This window comes from Acartia tonsa, chromosome 8, assembly GCF_053477335.1.
Source record: "Acartia tonsa isolate MP-2025a chromosome 8, ASM5347733v1, whole genome shotgun sequence".
NCBI lineage: Eukaryota > Metazoa > Arthropoda > Copepoda > Calanoida > Acartiidae > Acartia > Acartia tonsa.
In genome coordinates, this window is record NC_137267.1 from 25,008,247 (window position 1) to 25,027,964 (window position 19,718).

Here is a 19,718-nt window from a genome sequence, read left to right on the forward strand (position 1 = left end):
TTAAACTTTTTCTCTTTAATTTTTACTATGTCTGTCTTTATTTCTATCTTTTTCACTACAATATATCAGGGATCTAAAGGAACAAGAAAATGGCCTATAAATTGATATACACCCCCAATCAGGATACACAAAACTTTCACTTCTGTAGATTAAAATTAGTGGTTGAAACATTTGAACACTCAACTTAATGAATCAACCAATCAAAATTCAGTGAAGTCCCCAATGTTCTTCAGCCAACGAAAAAGAAAACATTATAAATCTTTGGGGAATAGTCTAATGATTAGCCCATTGTACCCTCCGTCTCTTCTCTGACAATACATATATGTTCTAATGTAAAGTTTCGCTTCAACTGGACGTAATTGTCCTTATTTCTGAATACAACAGCCACGTAAACTGGGTGGAGGGCCACCTGTCAAGAGTCAAGTTTTGCCAATGCATTTCAAACTAAACTTTAAACAAATTCAATTTCACTTAGAAAATTGTTGGTGGGTTGGGTTGAGAGGGGGAGGGTGGGGTTAGACTTTTATTTAACAATAGCTGTGTGTGGATGGGGGATTTCAAGAAGGAGGGCGCACACCTGCCTTCAAATAAAAAAGTTTTTTTAGGAATACCTATTCATTTTTTTAAATAGAAATTTTGACCAATTTGAGAACTGAAAAAATTAATTACCATTTTCGGAAAGCCTTTTATTTATTGCTCATAACGTTTTGATAATGTATTATTATGTGCCTTTTAAAAGAAATAAAGTAAAATTAGAAGGAGTTTTGATCTAATGAAATATACATAATGGGTTTGAGAATACTAAAGGTTTTGCTTTATACACAGCTCCTAAAGAACTCAAGGAAATATGGATATGACGATTATATTAGACACCCCCCCCCCTTGTTCTTATGCCTTTTTGAAGCTTATAGAAATATTGGTTGTAGATAAACAGGGTAATTTTTTAAGTTGGGTGTTGGGTTCTAATCAAATGCTCTTTTAAAGTCAAAATGTTCTTAATTATAACCAAATATATATAGATGAAATGGTCCATAATTAAGAACAGTTTGACATAACAAGAGCATTTGACCATACCCCAACATCCAACTTTACGGAATTACGCTAAAAAAATTACCCTCTTTGTACAGTACACCGATGACCTCAACTTCCTTGGAATAACTGGACCTTTGTTCATCCCAGGTGTGGATGGGACTTTTAAAAGTATGAGTGTTTGGGTGGGTGTGCTGTGTGTGATCGTGGGTGTATTTGCGAGTGGGTAAGTGTGGGTGTGGGTGTAGGTTGGGTAAGTTTGAACAGTTGGTATTTATTGGAAATAAACTAAGTTTTGAGTGGATATACTAGGGTATATAGGAGTCACTGATAGAGATAGATATTGCATACAAAATTTATTCTTGACAATGATTACAACACCCATTATCAGCGAAACGCGAATGAGATTGAACAATATGATTTCAAGAATTTTTTTTATTATTCTGTCTTATGACAGCTTAGAAATCATTTTATCCCTCTAGAAATTTCCACTCCACACAAGAGGATGTGCCGGAAAATGCGAGTTATATGATAGATAGTTATTTTAAAAGTCAATCTTTTGTAGGAAGCATCTCAGATTAGGTAGATTCAGAGCAGAACAGATAGCCACGGATAGCCTTCGAGGACGGGATACACTACGATATCTTGTTAGTGTATCTCTGAACCAAACCTTGCTTAATGATGTGCACACACAGTATTATGGTCAAACATCCTTTAGACTACCAACTCTGATTTATGACCTTTGTCTGGAAGTCCTAACTCTGCATGATAATGAGTTGCAACTGTTTTGGTCCAAGGCATTACCCATACTCTTTACTATTTATGTCGCGCACCTGACATAGCAGCAGAAGGAACCAAATTCAACGTCTTTAGTTATTACGCGGTGTCGTGCAGAGATTTGAACCTACCACCTTCCAAGCAACAAGCGGATGTGCTACGCCACAGTCGCGGTTAGAGCAGAATAGATTGTCTATAAAAACTACACTATAAATCTTCAAATAAATTTTCCGAATAATTGTAATTGTCCAAGCATTGTTGGTATATGTTTATTGAGGTGCAACTAAAGAGGTCTCTTTTTTTGACAATAAGTTTTTAATTACTGTTTTTCTTTACTCTCGACTATGATATTATTATTTTAACAAGGATGGGTTCGAGTCTCAGACTAAAAACGCTATCCATTTGATGGGGTAGGAATCGAGGCTACAGATATAGCCTAATATCATGAACGGGTCTATTTGAAGCTTCCCTAAAGTCGAAAACTTATAAACACAGGTTATTTCTTTAACTTTTTATTGATGGAAGACAATTGTTTCACTATTAAATAGATCATCAGTTCCAATTAAGTTGTATAAAATAAGAGTTAAAAAAATATATATGTCCTTGCATTTTGAATCCCTTTAATAGGATATATTGTTTAAAAATCCAGCGTAGGGAGAACTATTGGCCAATATACAGGCGCATCTAATTGGTTCGTGTAAGTTAGGACGTATTTTTATGAAACTACAAATAAAGGGTTAGTTGTCTTTCTACAGATAAAAATTAAAGTGCATAGATAAATCATTATATGGTGGTAATGAATTTGTGCTCCTTAGCTCAATTTTAACTTAACCACAGCAGTTTTTAAATATTTTTTATTGCCATGTTTAGCGAATAAGTGACTTGATAAGCTGCTTCCTCACAGGCCTTTGTTTCTTATGGGGATTGGTAGGGCTCTAGAATAAAACAATTTCAAGACAAATCTCATTTGGATAAACATACAATTGATTACCCATTTTCCCCCTTTTTTCCGAAGTTGTACGACAGATAACCCAACCATTACAAAAGCTATTTTCAGCTACACCGGTCAAAGGGAAAGGCTGACTTTGTTTAATAAAACGTAAGAATAGCTTAATTTATGAAAACAAAGCGATTCATACATTATACATTCAAAATTTTAATTTCTAAAATTTAGATTTTTTTAGTTTGAAGCTTTTCTAGCTAGCAGTAAAATTTGAGATTGGACGAGGGTGATTCCTACAAAATCGGAAACTAAAATTCAGCTGGTCCTGATTTAATCGTTTAAAGGACATTCTCAGTAGGTCAGCTGAATTTGAGTTGCCGATTGTACTACATCGTTTTCCATCCTATCTCAATATTTACTACTAGTTAAAAAAAGCTTCAAACTTACAAAAAAATCTAAATTTGAAAAATTTAAATTTTGAATGTATAACTTCGGAAATTAGGGAAGAGATAGGCAATCAATTTTCAGTTGATCCATAGTAGACTTGCATTTTTTTAGATCATTTGCATAAAAATTGCCTTGTTTTAAAGAAAATATGTATAAAAAAGAAGCAGCTTTTCCTAATCTTTTTCTGCTGACAACGAAAGTTGAATTAAAAAATAAGTATTAAATTAATTTGTCAAAAATTTAGAATTATCTAGATCTAGTTGTCCTTGTTATATTATCAAACATTGAATATCGGAAAACTGGTTTCTCTAAATTTAAATACATTATGGTTTACAGAAGATTTTTCACTGGTATTGAATGCTAATACGATGTTATATTCATATAATATATTATTTTAGACTCCGTTTCAGAGGAGCATGTTTATACAAAATATCGCATTTTACATTTTTAAAATTATTTTTTTTATCATTGATCGAGTAGGTAATCTTCCTGTTAAGTAAAAAGTAATGTAACAGATAAAACCTCTTTAATTTGCGACCCTTTTCTATAACTCTAGATAAGCTTGATATAAATTGCGTCTGTAAATTGGCCAAGGCATACCCCATACTATTACTATTGATGACTCGCGCTAGAGCTAGACATAGCTACAGTAGGTTAAATACTTTTTTTGATGACACTTGTATGCCGCGGTGATATCCAGATGTAACATCCTTTGAGTATATGTAAACAACATCTATAAAAGCAAAGAACAAACGTACACTTGTGGAGTGTCAGAACTGAAAAAGCAGAATATAAATGTATTGGTCTAAAAAAATGCAAGTAAATTTGTTGTAAAACTGCTTAATTCCAGGATACTGTTTAAGGACATAATTTCATTTTTAGGACTATGGTCAGGTTAAAAGGTTAAAAAAAATTTGAAATGGACTTTCTGGTGACGATTATAGAGTTACTACACTTCAAAAATCGAACCTTACTGTTATAGGTATCATCCTGCAAAGTTTAAAATCGTCCAGACAATTCTAGCATGTTTAAATAAACAAAAAGATATCCTTGAAATGAATTTATATTTTTCCATAGGCTATAATTTAGGATAATACTTTTTTTTTTTTTGAATGAACACCTTAAGGTACGCGGACGAACACAAATTTGAGAGAAGGGTCCGAAATTTCATTTTCAATTCGATATCGATTTTCTCAGGGCAAGCTTATTGATAAAAATACTCAGAAAATTACTTTAAAATTCAATAGGAGGTATCTTATGTTTGTAAGTGTCTTAGAAGATCTCACAAACAACTAAACTGACTAATTTCTGCTCTTCGTGGAAGCATTACTTTAGTTTAGGTTTAATTGGGTACTGGGAAGCCTCACAGGTATAGGCCATGCATGGGTTAGTCATAGAAAGAAAAAAACTGCTAACCTCCCTTATTACATTTTTAAAATAAAGGGGGGGAGGGGTGATATCAGTACACAACCGACCACTTGCACGCTATTACCCGTAATTTGTTTTGTGGATCTTGTCTTTTCATTCTTGTTATTCTTAAATAATAGTTTTATCATATTAATCTATCTTATGTTTGTGAAAGCCATGCTCCTAAAGGGACAAAATTGTCTTACTTTTTTTTTCTTTAAAAATCAAAATAAAAAAGTTTCTACTAAAGGTTGTACTATTGAGACCATATTTAGAGGTGGAAAAGTATTTTTAGAGCAAGATTTAAACATTGTAGACTATAAATTAATACAAATATGTATATAAATGAAAGTGTTTAAAAATATACCGAAAAAAATTATGCTCTGAAAAACATTGAACATCTATAAAGAAAATGTTCTTGGTTTGTCTTTAAATTTTGATTTGTAGATTCTACCCTCTTTCTGCCAACAGATACAACAGAGTCGTTATTTATATGATCCGCTCCTTTTGAATGTTGTCAACCTTGTTATTCGCTGTAACCTTTTCAAGTTATCTCAACAGAATACTTGTCCCCGACCCATACCCAAGTTGAGAGGCCAGTTCAATTCATTTTCAACTTTTAGTTTTCAATATTTTATAGTGGACACAACATTGATAGACCTACTTTTCAAGGATGTTATTATCCATGAAGCAGAGACCAACAAATATAAATAGAAATTCATTAAAAAAATATTAGGAGTTGCTATGCTTCCTAGATTATGTCTAATCGCCCAAGGTATGAATGAGTATGAAGTCATAGGGTTATTTGAATAAATATCCTCATTACGATAACACGTATTTCAGCAATGACTACTTTTATGAATGTCATAAAGTCGATGCGAATAATAAACTATTTTTTGGAAATTGCTTGTCGATGCTTTGTCAGCTACGACCATATTTTCATCAAGGCATATACATTGAAAATTGCATATCGTTAGGATATGAATATTTGTTACAGGATTACTCTAATATACTTCTGTATTTTTTCCCCCAATATAACGAGAAATGGATTTGCCCCTCTACCAAATATTTTTTTTGCGCGCCAATTAGTGTCAATTTGGGTCAAATCTATAAATATATAGATAAAAAGTTAAAAACAATCAAGATATTTAAGAAAAAGGGGAAATTTTCTCATCAATTGATAGTGGACCTAGAAACAAGTTTTAAAAACAAAAAACAAACGCATTTCTATGGCTTGTAGAGAAAAATTGTCCACAAGGGCTAGGTCTCGAGTTGTAGTACCCTGGAGAGGTGAGTAGATTCAAAATTCAAGAACACAGTAAAAGTGCCGGACTGACTATGACGTAACAAAAAAATTAGCCAATGAGAGACCACTATAAATTTTACCATTGGTCAATAATGGCCTCTCATTGGCTAATTTTTTTTGTTACGTCATAATCAGTCCGACACTTTTACTGTGTTCAAAATTCTTGTGTTTTCTTATTGTCATTGCTTGAACATGAATTGGTTCAATTTTTGACCAAAACTGTAGGGCTTATATTGAAAAAAGTGAAGCGATTGTTTTTTTTTTAACACTCCTTAGTTTGTGCATAATAAGTTATTCTTGTTTAGGCTAATACAAATAGGGGTAAGCGATTGATAGAAGCTTGTTACTTTGAAGGGAGAAAAAATTAGCAAGAACTAAATACATAAAGCTAAAGTTAATTGATTATTATGCTATATAAATATCCAATACACACACGCACACACCAATACTAGACCGTGTAATTCAAAATGAAAAGTATCAAAGGAAAAAAGGTTAAGGTTAAAATTATAATTTGCATCGTATACATTTTTTTGTCCGGCAAAATGGTTCAAATGCTATACTAAAGTCAAAGTTACATTAATTGGTGAAATAAAAAAAAATTAAATGCTAATCTTTGTTTTTTAAAACTATTAAGATAAATTAACCATATTTCTTATTTCATAAACATGAAATTCAGCACTTGGATAAACAACATATATTACGCTAGGTTTTGAATGATAATAGCAAGTAATGAGATGATGACGGATCTTAAGTGATAAGACAATGGGCGATAAATTAAATGTACATCCCCAATGAAGTTTAAGATTATCCATTCCTTAGATGAATCATATTGGTTGTTAAGTTTGGGAACTGTTAATTTGAACCAACCAATCAAAAATTATTCATTAATCAAAAACATAACTTTTGATATAAGTATATAAGTTTAAAGTCTGTCTCTAGAATCAATGCTATTTAACAATGAAATTCAGAATTATTCGCTTTAAAGATTCAATGTTTGGGCGTAAAATAGTTTTTTTTTTTCTCGTATTTATTCGAATCCGGTGGATAGGAACCGGTTCTCATCCATACGAAAAAACTATGTCTAGCATCGTATTATATCCAGCTTGCTACGAATATAAAAATGTACAATCATAAGATTAAAACCATTTTTTTAGCCCGTGCCTTTGGCACCTCGGGGCTAAAACAACTGGTTTTAATCTTATAATTGTACATTCTATATCCGCGGAAAGCTGTTTATAATACGAAGCGAGAAATAACTATTCTGAATGTAAATTGAAGTCCCATAAGTTTTAAGAAACTACTATTAGCACTATGTAAGTTTTATATTCTTTTCGGAGGATAGGTTGCCCTGACTAAAGAAAAATTTATGGAGGTGTATTACCCCTTCCTTCTCTAGGAAAAAACAACGAGAGTTGTAGTAACTAGAAAAAGTAAAAATAATATCATAAATTGTTTAATTTTTAAAAATCTTCTGAGCAAACTGTACATTAAATAGGCGATGTCTGGTGAAATATTTTGTATGTATATCAGGTATCAGAATGTAGCAGGCCTCAGGAACTTGGGCGACTTCGCCATCTTGTCCAAGGCAGGGACCAAACTTGTGCTACGCACTTGTCCACAGACCCATCTGCTTTGTTACCACTGTTCTTGGCTAGCAAACCTAAATAGTATATGTTAGCCTTCTCTTATTGTGACATGATGTCCCATGTCCGCCTATAATATATGTTTCTCTAAACTTGTGGTTTTAAACTCTAAATTTTCCTGTTTTTTTTATAAATTTCAATATGTGCTTGAGACTCAAGGTATGGAAGTCTTTGGTCCGTATGGTGTTGTTACCAAATAGCTCCAGCCTGAGCTTGTTGTATCTGGGGCAATAGCCGATGAGGTGTTCGATGGTTTCCTCATGGAATCCGCACTGTTGACAGCCTGGGTTGTCTGCCAGGTTCATTCTAAATAAGTGTTTATTAGTGTTAGCGTGGCCAGTCAGGATCTGGCATGCATACATGACAAAAGTCCTGTTTTTGTTCTGGATGAGTTTCCAGACATTGTTTCTGGCTTCTTTCAGAAACATTCTTGTTTGTCTGCAGAATCTTGGGTCAGCAGGACTCATCCACTTCTGTTGATGAGCCCTGTCGGCCCATTCTTTGATTATACCATTGATGTATGATATAGGAATGGGTGCATGTGGTTCTGGATAGATTACCTGTTTGTTGTTCATTGCGGAGCCAAGCTTGGCTAGGCGATCCGCAATTTCATTACCTTTGTGACCTACATGTGCTGGGATCCAGATAAGTTCCACCATATTTTTCTTACCTAGTCTGTTTAGTGCCTGTTTGGCTCTCGCCACGCAGGTGCTGTCCACTATATACTTACTTGCAGCTTTGATAGCTGCCTGGCTGTCAATATGTACTTTAATATTTTTACCTATGGGGTTGATTTCTAGTAGATGTTGTGCCGCAGCTTCCATTGCCAGGATTTCCGCTTGGAACACTGTGGCAATCTTACCTAGGTGCCTGTATCCCTGTTGTTTGATATTGATACCTTTGGTTGTGTAGCCAAAACCACTACCTGATTTGGTTTTTGACCCGTCTGTGTAGACATGAATGGTGCTGTCATTTGATGGAGTGAGCTTAAACTGATATTTGTTCAGCTCATCTTTTGTTTTTATGATACTAATAAAATTACACTCACCCCTTTGCTTGTTGATGAGCTTGTCTGTTGGCAGTGATAGTTCTGGGAGTTCTTTTGCCAATTTTAGAACTCTGTTGGTGTGGTTTTCAGGTTTTGTGACCTCTCCTTCCTTGTGTGACCAGTTACCATTCCTCGTCAACCTTAGGTAACTTTTCAGTGATAGAGCCTTAATATGAATTTCTATAGGATGTAGATCTAAAATAATTTCCATGGCCTGTGTGGCTGTGGTTTTCATTGCATTAAGAGAGGCAAGGCACCCCCTGCGCTGGACCTTTTCTAGTTTTTTAATGTGTGTGGTTTTGTAGGCACTGTTTAGCCAAACTAGACATCCATATGTAAGGATGGGTCTGACCAGACTAGTGTACATCCACCTACACACTTTGGGTCTGAGCCCCCAATTTTTCCCAAGCATTTTACGACATTGGTTCATTACAATATTGGCTTTCCTGGTGATGTTATCTACATGTTTGGTCCAGGTGAGTTTGGAGTCTAGAGTGACCCCCAAGTACTTAAAGGTTTTAACAACTTCAACTAACTCACCATTTACCTTGACTATGGGGTTTCTGATGTTGCGTTTTCGGGTGAAAACCATGATTTTGGTTTTTGAGGCGCTGAAACTAAGGCCACAGTCTGTGGCCCAGGTTTCCATTACCTTAGCATCCTGGTTTAGGCGATCCTCTATGGTTGATATATCTATACCTGTGACTAAGTCCACTAAGTCATCAGCAAAGGCATTTATCATGCTGGGGTGTACATCTGGGAACCTATCTAAGAGATCATCTGGTTCTAAATTCCAGAAGATGATGGACATAATGCCACCTTGTGGTGTCCCCCTGGTGGGGATCTTTGTGACACACTCACCGTTTAGCGTGGCTTCGGCTATTCTGTTGGTGAGCAGGTGTTCTGACCATTTTATAATAGCTGGATCTATACCTTTCCTTACCAAGTTGTTGATAATGCTACTTATGCTGGCTTTAGAGAAGGCTGCATCAATGTCTAGAAAGAGGGCACCTGTGATCTCTTTCTTTTCGAGTGATTTTTCAACCTTGTGTACTAACCTATGGAGAGCATCTTCTGTAGATATACTTTCCCTGTAACTGAACAAGTTCTTATGAAGCTTGTTGTACTTAAAGGTGGTCCTGTTGAGATACCAGAAGATGAGCCTTTCAAGCCCTTTCAGGAGAAAGGATGTCAGGCTGATGGGTCTGAGATTTTTTGGGTTACTATAATCTAGTTTACCAGCCTTTGGTATGAAAACTACTTTAGTTCTCAACCAGCTTTTAGGTACTTTACCTTGTGTAATACTTAGCTTGTAGATATGTGTGACTAGGTCCAGAATGGCATCTGAGCCATGTTGTAGCATGGCTGGGTAAATGCCATCTGGGCCCGGGGATTTATATGGACTGAAACTTTTAAAGCATGCCTTAACTGATTGTCTGTTCACAATGTTGTCAATATCTAGATTACTTACCCCAAAGTCTCTAGGGACATACTGTTCCTCCTCTGGTACACTGGGGAAATGTGTGTCTAATAATACCTTTAAAGTTTCTTCTGGAGAGCAGGTGAAATCACCTTCTTGATTTTTTACTGTACCTAGTTCAATCTTGTTGCCCTGGGCTAGAACTTTTTGTATTCTGCTTGCCGTGGTGAGGTCTGAAAGTTCGTCACAATGACGTTTCCATCCCTCAATTTTAGCTGTTTTGATGTCAGATTTATACTTACTTTTTAACCTGTCATATGCCTCTTTAGTCTCAGCTGTATTATACCTGCGATTTTTGACGTTAGCTCTGTGTAGCTTACGTTGTGTTTGACTAAGATTACCATTCCACCAAGGTGGTCTTCTTTTACCTTTGAAGAATCTCAGCTTGCAGCTAGAGTTATAGGAGTTGATAATAGCATTTTCTAATCTATCCGTTAGTATGTCTATGTTTTCACTACTTGTATCAATACCTGAAATTTCTTTGTTCAAATTTTGACCAAAGAGAGACCAGTCTGTCTTTTTTACATTTCTGTACGAGTTGTCCATATTTGGGTCAGCTATGTTTTTACTTACAATGAGGTCAAATTCAATTTTACGGTGATCTGACATTGTTTCATCACTAGATACCTGCCAGTTTACTACTTTGTCTAAGACTTTGGTGTCACCTATTGTGATATCAATTACCTCTTGTCTCCTACAATCGGAAAAAGTGTAATCATTACCTTTGTTTAGAATGTGTAAGTTTGTGGAGGACAGCCATTCCATGAGCTCTACGCCCCTTCGGTTGTCATTTGAGCTGCCAAAAGCTGTACTATGGCAGTTAGAATCGCTACCAATTAGTAGGGACCATCCTTTGGTCCTGCAGAAAGTTGTAAGCTCTCTCAGCAGTTCCGGGGGTGGTGGTGGTGCTCCCGGTCCCTGGTGATATTCCATGTATACACTAGAAATGACTAAAGTGGTCCCATCCTCCAAATGCATGCCCACTGAGCACATATCCGGAGAACAGAACTGATTTATCTGCCAGCAATTAATATTTTTTGATACTAAGATCCCTGCCCTGTTCTTAGTATTAGGCTTACCACAAAAAAGCTTATGTTTTTTTGAGAAACCAGTAATTTTAAAACTTTTATGATTAAAATTTGGCTCTTGTATCAGAGAGACAAATCCTGCATAGGTAAAGTCAATGTTGTTACTATTTAAGCCTAAACTTAAGTAATTGTCATGTACTGCTGTAGCTGCGATTGCTTTATGTAAGTTGATTTGACTAAATTTTAGTCTAGTTTGAGTAGGTGGCGTCATTATTTATAAAAATTATTTAAGGGGGAAAAATTTATATAAATATACTAAATAGAAAAATACTTAGATTTTCTCCTGCATGGAGGCTCCCTCCTGGAGGGGTGGGAAACCTTCCTTCTTCCTCTCACTCCAATCCTCCAGAGCTTTACCCCAGACGTCAGAGTATGTGTAAATGCTGGTCTTCAGCTGGCTGCCTTGGTCAAGGATGTTGTCTAGGGCGTCCTCGGCTACTTCCACGACAATGCTAAAAAATTTAGCACCCTCTGGAAGCTCCTCATCCTTGTTCAAACATCCCTTGACCACCTTCAGATGTTTTTCCCTTAAAAATGGATTATATAACCTGAGAAAGCTTTCCATTAAGGGCCTTTCTTTCCAGGCCAACCTCTTGAGGTTCTTGACGGAGAGGCACACGAACGGCATCTCCCCTGGGCCGTATGCCGCATACTTGTACCCCAGCCGTTCCCTGCCCTCGGGCACTCCGGCTTGCCGGATTGTCCTGAGCAGGAAATCAACTGTGGCTTGGTTGCGGCACTTGACCCAGAAGCCATGGTTCCTGCGCCCCCTCCCCAAGATGTCCTTTCCCATGTCAATGGCCTCGAGATTTTTGTCGAGGCCCTCACTCATTAGGGCCATCTCCAGCTCCGCCTCAATGGTGTCCCAGTCATCTTGGTCCAGCGTGTGGAGGTCAGCATCGGCGCCGGCATCATCATTGTCTGGCACCGCCCTGACATCCACCTGCAGGCCCTCGACTCTGGTCGCCTTGGAGAAGGACATCTCGTCCCTTTTGGCCCTTCTCTTTTCTGCCCTGATTTTGTGGGCTCTGTTCTTGCCCTGATTGCTGGCTACAGCTGCACCACTGACAACCTGTTTTTCCCCTTTCTTTGTTTTCCCCCCCTTGCCCCTCTTCCTTTTCTTTTCCACTTGCCACCCCTCCCCTTCCCCTTTGTCAGTGTTGCAGCCGTCTCCATCATTCAGAGTTTCTGAAAATGTATCCAGAAACTGGCCAAAATCGTCCGTACTTCTGTCGGGGGAAATGATGGTTTTATCCATCAAATTCCCATTGTCATTCCCTGGGGGTGGCGTCGAGACAGCGGCAGCCCCCACGGAGATACCTGCGCCGGATGGGTTTCCTGCTCTGGATGGCGTAAAAACAGCGGCATCCTTCATCGCAGTAGTACCACGTCCGTCTGGTGTAGTCGGCGCTGAGAGCGCCGAAGTTGACATTCTCCTGGGAGAAGCAAATCTCCTATTCGGAAATTTGCTTGTCCCAGGGACTGATACGCCGGAAATATTAAAATTACCGACCGTTTTTGTTGATGATTCGAGGCTTCCTGTAGTCCTTTGGGGGGTCCCAACCAGTCCCTCTTCCATTGGGATGGCCCCCCCGGCAGTAGCTTCAGGGATGAGTTGGCCACCGGCTCCAGACTCATCTCTCTTCCCCATTTCGAGTTGGGGGACATTTTCAATCTTGTTGGACATATTCATATTGGACATTTTAAATAAGCTAATATTCTGAAAAAGAATATTAGTTATTTTTGAATGGCCTAGAGAAAATTTACACCTAAAGGATTTCACTGCGGCCAGAGTTACGTCCTTACCTAAATTAATCTGCGGGGAATTTTTATGTACTGTTTTTTTTTGGTTTTGATTTAATTCACTTCTGATTAAAAATACAAAATAAAAGAAATAAAGTTTAAGAAAAGTTTGTGTGATCACAATGGTTTGGTGTGGACTGTGGGGGGATGTAAACAAAAGTCAGCTGATTTAATTTTAGTATTGTGATCAACCAATCAGAAGCAGCCTTATATTAGAAAAGACGACATTTTTAAGTTACCCTAGTTCTCGGTAAATTGTCAACACCCCATAATGATAATTATTTGTCATTTGGGGATGTAGCCATGGAAGAGAATATTTGATTATACCATATTGACTTGCCAAGGTGCCGAGTGCAGGTTCTTAGTTAAAAAGCCCCCTGGCCTCGTCACGGCGAACCTACCTATGGTTAAGGATTATTGATATTCAACAGAGTAATTATATGTCTGTCTATGCTTTGCCGCATTCGGTAGCTTCAATAAGAGCTTAACATCAGGAGGTTTGTATGTATAAAATATCAATATTTTCACAATTACCCTGCAGCCATAACTTCGAGAAACAACAAATTTTATTCAACGTAGCGTTCAGAGTTTATTCAGACGGCATTTTTCATCTTTATACATTACATTATAAAATACATTATTTATTTTTTTTACAAGTGGTTGCGTCCCTTCCATCTGTAGGCTCTAAATTCTCTATATGATTATGAAAGGGCGAAAAAAAGTCTAATACGATAACCAGAAATATTCTAAGAAAATAACCTAAAGCCATCACAGAACCAATGAGAAGCTACACTGTAAAGAAGAACGTAGCAAGATTCTGCAGACAAAAAAAACTTACTACTTGATTAAAACATATCAATCAAAATTAAGGATGAAAACGTCGATACGCACATAAAGCACATTAAAATGCTCCATAATGATGTAATAATTATCAAAGGTCTAGCTAAAGTAGCATCTGAGAAAATTTCATACCCTCATCAGCCGTGCAAGCAATCAGGCTGACAAAGTGAGGTAAGGAGAAGCTTTACTTAAAGGTAAATTATTGTCTAAAAAGTTTTAATATAGTAAACTTTTGAATTAAATTATACTTTTTTGCACTAAAGAAAAAACATTATTGCTATTAGCCTATTATTTTTGTGAAAGTAAATTATTTTAATAATCTAGGTTACTAAACAATCGAAATAAAACGAACGTTTGTATATTATTTCACAAAAATATGATAAAAATATGAAAAAGTATAAATTTATAAAGAAGAAAATTTAGGTTTGTTTGAAGTTTTAAAATGAAAATGTCTCAAATTTCATTTCAACGCACTATAGTCTAAAAATTTCGAAAACAGGACAAAAATTTCTATACAAATGCATGAGTATTATATTGTCTTGTGTCGTGGAAGGAGATATAAAAAAATAAGTTTGCCTCTAAATAAATATTTTTTGTGTATTGTGATGTTTGATTTTACTAGTGGCTGCGCTCAAGAAGAATTAAAAAGTGTCAAGAAAATGGCTTAGAACCTACATAGAAGGTATATTATACATCTCCGGCGAGGTTTACCCAATTGAACAAGCCATTTCAGAGATCTTTAGCTACAGCAAACAAAAAACTTTATTGTATAGGCTAATTGCTTCACCCCTAGCATCTAAGTCGAAAAAAAGCCTATAATCAACCCAAGATATTTATACAGCTTAATTGTATTTGTTGTTTAATATGTATACGGGTTTCTGTGAGTGTGTCTGAGTGTGTGTTTGTGAATGTGTGAGATTTTGAGTTATAAGAACAGATGATTAATTACAAAGGCTATAGACCATGATATCAGATTTTAGAGGTAAATTAGAGTATACACAGTTACAATAGAGTATAGATATACAGATACAATAGAGTATTAATAGACTGATAAAAAAGAAAGAGTATAGAATAAGTTTTAAGTATCGTAAGGAGACTATACTATAGTATCAGATTTTTGAGCTAAATTTGAGTATATGTACACCAATGAAATAAGGCATAAAGAGTAGTTTCTATGGTATCATATTCTAGAGATAAAAAAGAGTATATCAATCTATGTCATTTTAGTAGCAAATTTTTGGTCTACCTATCTTACTAATATGTATAATTTTAAACATTTTATTAGGTGAAACAGGTTTATAATTATCTCTATTATTCTTCTTTAGAGGTTGTCAGTAGGTTGATGAAATAGTAAATTAATCACTCATTTATTATACATTGATTAATTAGGTATCCTATACATAAAATATGTTCAATTTACGCCTCCAGCAACAATACAACTACAGTTTTAGCAGTGAGGCTTTTATATTTCCATAGTATGTCTGTCTGTCCGTCAGTATGTCTAAAGCGGCTGTTATTGAAAATAGATGTCTAAATATTATTGTGACCCATGATTATGATGATTATTCTGTATAACTAACTATTGCTGATATAAGATTTATATCAGGGAAATGCGATTTTCCCGGATTGTATTAAAGATAGATGATAAATTCACTGAGTGAAAAAGTCTTTGATACTTCTTAGTTATTTTTTATTGAAATATATTTCGGTGGACATTGCACCCTCTTCAGTCTAAATGACATAAATCATATTAATTTAATTTACATATTAAAAGATAGGTAAAAATAAAGAAATATGTAGAACTATAAAGGCAGAAAATGTTGCTAAAAAAAGAAGAAAATAATATGATCAACCTTGAGTTTAGTTGGATGTTAAAAGTAAACTGAAAGGAATTTTTTAGCAGGAGGCAATAATCAGCAGGGGGGGGGGGGATGTTTAAAAATACATTAATATACATAAATTTTAATATTTAACATTTTATATGAAAAAAAAACTATTTTCTTTTTTATTATATTATCATTATTGAAAGAGTATTTAGAATTAGGTTATGTTGCATAGATACTGTAGAATAAAATTAGTATTTAGAAGTTAAGCTGTTTATACATTAGGTCTTGTAAAATATTTTTTATTTTTATTTTTTTTTTTTTTGCTATTAGCTATCATTTAATATATCCATTATATTGACAAACAATTGGTATTTAAAAGTTAAACTGTTTATGCATTATTATTGATAATCAAAAAAAAACATTTAAAAAAAGTTTTTGTGGAAAAGGTTTTTTAATATTAATAACATATAAAGATAGATGTCTGAGGAATCCCTTGAGTACTGAGTAATTTGATGCAATATGTAATAAATTTTTATTCATTATATTGTTTTATATTTACGATCTGCGATGCTTAGTTATGTTTTCATACTTGTTTATTGTGTAATTAAAACAATATTGTTTCTTAGCCTCTATATTGATAGGCATGATATAATCAGGAACGTAGCTTTTCTATATTATGGTTTAGTCAGAACTTTAGAATTATATTCTATTTTATAAATTATTAGAGGCTGTGAATGATTCTTTAAAACAAATTATAGAAAATACGTATAACAAAAATTCTTTACAGGCAAATCTAAATTAAATTACCTACTGATATTCGTAATTCGCAGGTAGGGAGAGGACATCATGCTGGTATCATAGACGTCCAAGCTTTTTTTTTTTGGGGGGGGGGGTAAAATTTTGTTAAGGGGGGGGGTAATTCGTTTTTTTTTTTTTTTTTGGGGGGGGGGTGGTAAAATGGCGCGCGAAGCGCCCCGCAAATTTATTTACTCCTCCCAAAATTTTTACCCCGGGGGTAAAATTTGCTTGGGGGGGGGGGGGGGGTAAGTACCCCCCTGAAATCTGTTGGCAGGGGTAAATTTAGTTTACCCCCCCAAAATTTACCCCCCGGTTAAAATTTTTTTTTGGGGGGGGTAAGTTAAAATTTACTAAATATTTAGTATTAAAAATGCGCGCGAATGCGAAGGGTATTTACACCCCCAAAATTGTTTGGGGGGGTAAATACCCCCTCTGAAATGGTTGGGGGTGCCTACGGCACCCCCAGGGTAGGGGTAAATTTTAAATGGGGCGGGGGTAAAATGAAAAATTTTTTTGGGGTGCCTACGGCACCCCCAAAATCGTTTGGGGGGGCTAATCGTCCCATTACCCCCCCCCCCCTAGGACGTCTATGGCTGGTACCCAAAATTCGTTGACTTGCAAGCAGGGGCGTCCAAGCTTTTTTTTTGGGGGGGGGTAAAAAATTTTAGGGGGGAGGGTTATTCATGTTTGGGGGGGGTAAAATGGCGCGCGAAGCGCGCCGAAATTTTTTTTTACCCCCCCAAAATTTTTACCCCGGGGGTAAAATTTGATTGGGGGGGGTAATTACACCCCCTTAAGTCTGTTGGGGGGGGGGGTAAATACTCCCCCCAAATCTGTTGGGGGGGGTAATTACCCCCCCCAAACTAATTTACCCCGGGGGTAAAATTTTTGGGGGGGGTAATTTAATTATGTAAAAAAAGCACCTACCTAATCTATTAAGTTAATAAGTACTATCCTATAACATAAAGTAGTAAGTAAGGTTTATTTGACTATAGCTTCAGATTTCATTACTTTTAATACTGAGTTCTCCTTTTTAGGAAAGCTTCACATAGATCCCATGATGGTTCCACACTATTATAGGTCAATCCTTTCAGTGGTTTTAGGCTATTTTTCTCCTCCCTTTTTACCCTTTAGAAAACACGAGTTCTTAGATGCTAAGGGCGCCACTACTATTCAAATATATAGTAGTATCTCATTCTTTAGAACATAAAAATACAATAATTAACTCACTAACCAATGAACCAATATGATTATACTTTAAAGTGAAGCGTCTTATAGGTCCTGGTAAGTTTTATAACTAGTTTTGAGACACCCTGACATCCTCCCAAAAGAAATCGCCTATAGAAATTCTTTTTCATTATTTAATGAAATATTTAATTTAGTTAGGTATCTATTTTATGGAATCTTCAGTGCTTTACAATTACATCATAGATCCCCCCCCAAAAAAAAAATTTTCAGTAAAATTTTTTTTTTAAGAACATTCAATTTGGGGGGGTAAATAACCCCCCCCAAAAATTTTTTTTTAAAGAACATTTTTTGGGGGGGGGTAATTACCCCCCCCAAAATTGTTTGGGGGGGGTAAATACCCCCCCCCAAAATCCTTGGGGGTGCCTACGGCACCCCCAAGGTAGGGGTAATTTTTTTTGGGGGGGGGTATTGTTCAAAAAATTTTGGGGGTGCCAAATGGCCCATTACCCCCCCCCCCCCCTTGGACGCCTATGCTTGCAAGCTTTGGTATACATTTTAAAAATCTTGATTGTCTGGTTCAAATTAGCAGTGTTTAAATTTTTCAACCATTATTTTGTTTTGTATAATATGATACAGAAGGGGTAATTTTGTTTATCTTCATTGAAGATGTACAAAAAATTATTTTTCAATGTCCTCTCTCTTAAAATTCCTGGTAATTGAAGAGAATTAAGAAGAAATATTATTTATTTACTTGATTAATTTGAATCTTATCCCTACTTTCTTTAACCTTCAATTTAACCCGAGCTGGATCTTTAAATCATTTAAGTGGTGAGCTAGATCGGGGTAAGCCGAGCCGATCTGGCTCAACCCTCGGCTAACCCCGATCTGACTTGCCACTAAAATGATTTAAAGATCCAGCTCCGATTTATGAACTAAAATAATAAGGCATAATTTCAGTCTACAAAAAAAGTGATTTATTACTTAAAGTTTCATATCAATTTTAAGAGTAGCTTCACTATAACCAGGGATCTTAAGGGATAAGTGAACAAAGATAAATTGATATACATCCCCTATGATGATATACAGTATTACCCCCTCTGTAGATTGAAATTATCATAAAAAGTTCGGACACCACTAGTTTGTAACAAACGATTTAAAATTTAATTGAAGAACCCAAATTTTTTTTAGAAACTGTATATAGAACTTTAGGTACTAGTGTAATTTACAGTCTAATGTCCCTTCCCTCCCTGACTATAACTGAAGAAAATTACTTTATGAAAGATTTAATGGATAATATTATATGCAAGGAAATAGGGATAGAAAATATGAGCAAAAATTTCAGATAGGTTAGGAAAATGTATTTTTTTATGCACCATCTTTCAAGGCCTTATTTACAAAATCCTCTTGTTTAAAATGTCAAATGTTTGTAATAAAATGACAACCCTTCTTTCTCCTTAAATTGACCTCTAACAAATGCAGAATTTCACAAATAGACTTTGATATTAAGATTCTAGTTGCATCCCTGAATCCCTGGTTTCAACCAACAGTAAAATATTAATTCATTCTTTCCCCCAGCTTTCAAACATATCAGGATTAGATATCAATATTTTTTTTGGTACAAAAATTTGAAAGATGCACTTATTGAAAACAAAGTTTCGCATGAAGCTGTTTATAGTGCATTTTAAAAAAATACGCTATCCTGGCCTACCAAGGGTATATTAAAAGGTTAACTGGCCTGCCATTGGTAATTTAGTCTGTGTATTGGCCTATCATTTATATTGTGTGACTTTTTTTATATGGACACTATAAACAGCTTCGTTTGGCATAAAAAAGGTAAAATTATATTCAAGATAGACAGACATATAAAAGCGTACAAAAACATTTCTATTGAATATGAAATGTGTTTTATTCCTGTGAACGGCCATATAATTATTCACATCTGTTAAACTTGGCCATGTCTTAATTTACAAAATTACATTATTCTTACCTTCTCCTGTTACAGGGATATTGCACCTCAAGATAAACGTATCGTATTCCCCGTATTTGTTTATGCCATGGCCCTATCTGTGCATGCGTTGTACATGTTATGCAATGC

The 19,718-nt window shown here is 35.6% G+C and overlaps 1 protein-coding gene across 1 annotated transcript; it reads right to left on the reverse strand.

Moving 5' to 3' along the window:
- Positions 1 to 7,440: 7,440 nt before the first annotated feature.
- Positions 7,441 to 8,946, reverse strand: LOC145326357 (uncharacterized). Its single transcript, XM_080169665.1, has 2 exons — positions 7,746 to 8,946; positions 7,441 to 7,569 (listed from the first exon to the last, which is right to left on the reverse strand). The coding sequence occupies exons 1-2, from the start codon at positions 8,833 to 8,835 to the stop codon at positions 7,460 to 7,462; spliced, it is 1,200 nt and encodes a 399-aa protein (XP_080025791.1). The 5' UTR covers positions 8,836 to 8,946; the 3' UTR covers positions 7,441 to 7,459.
- Between the last annotated feature and the right edge of the window lie 10,772 nt (positions 8,947 to 19,718).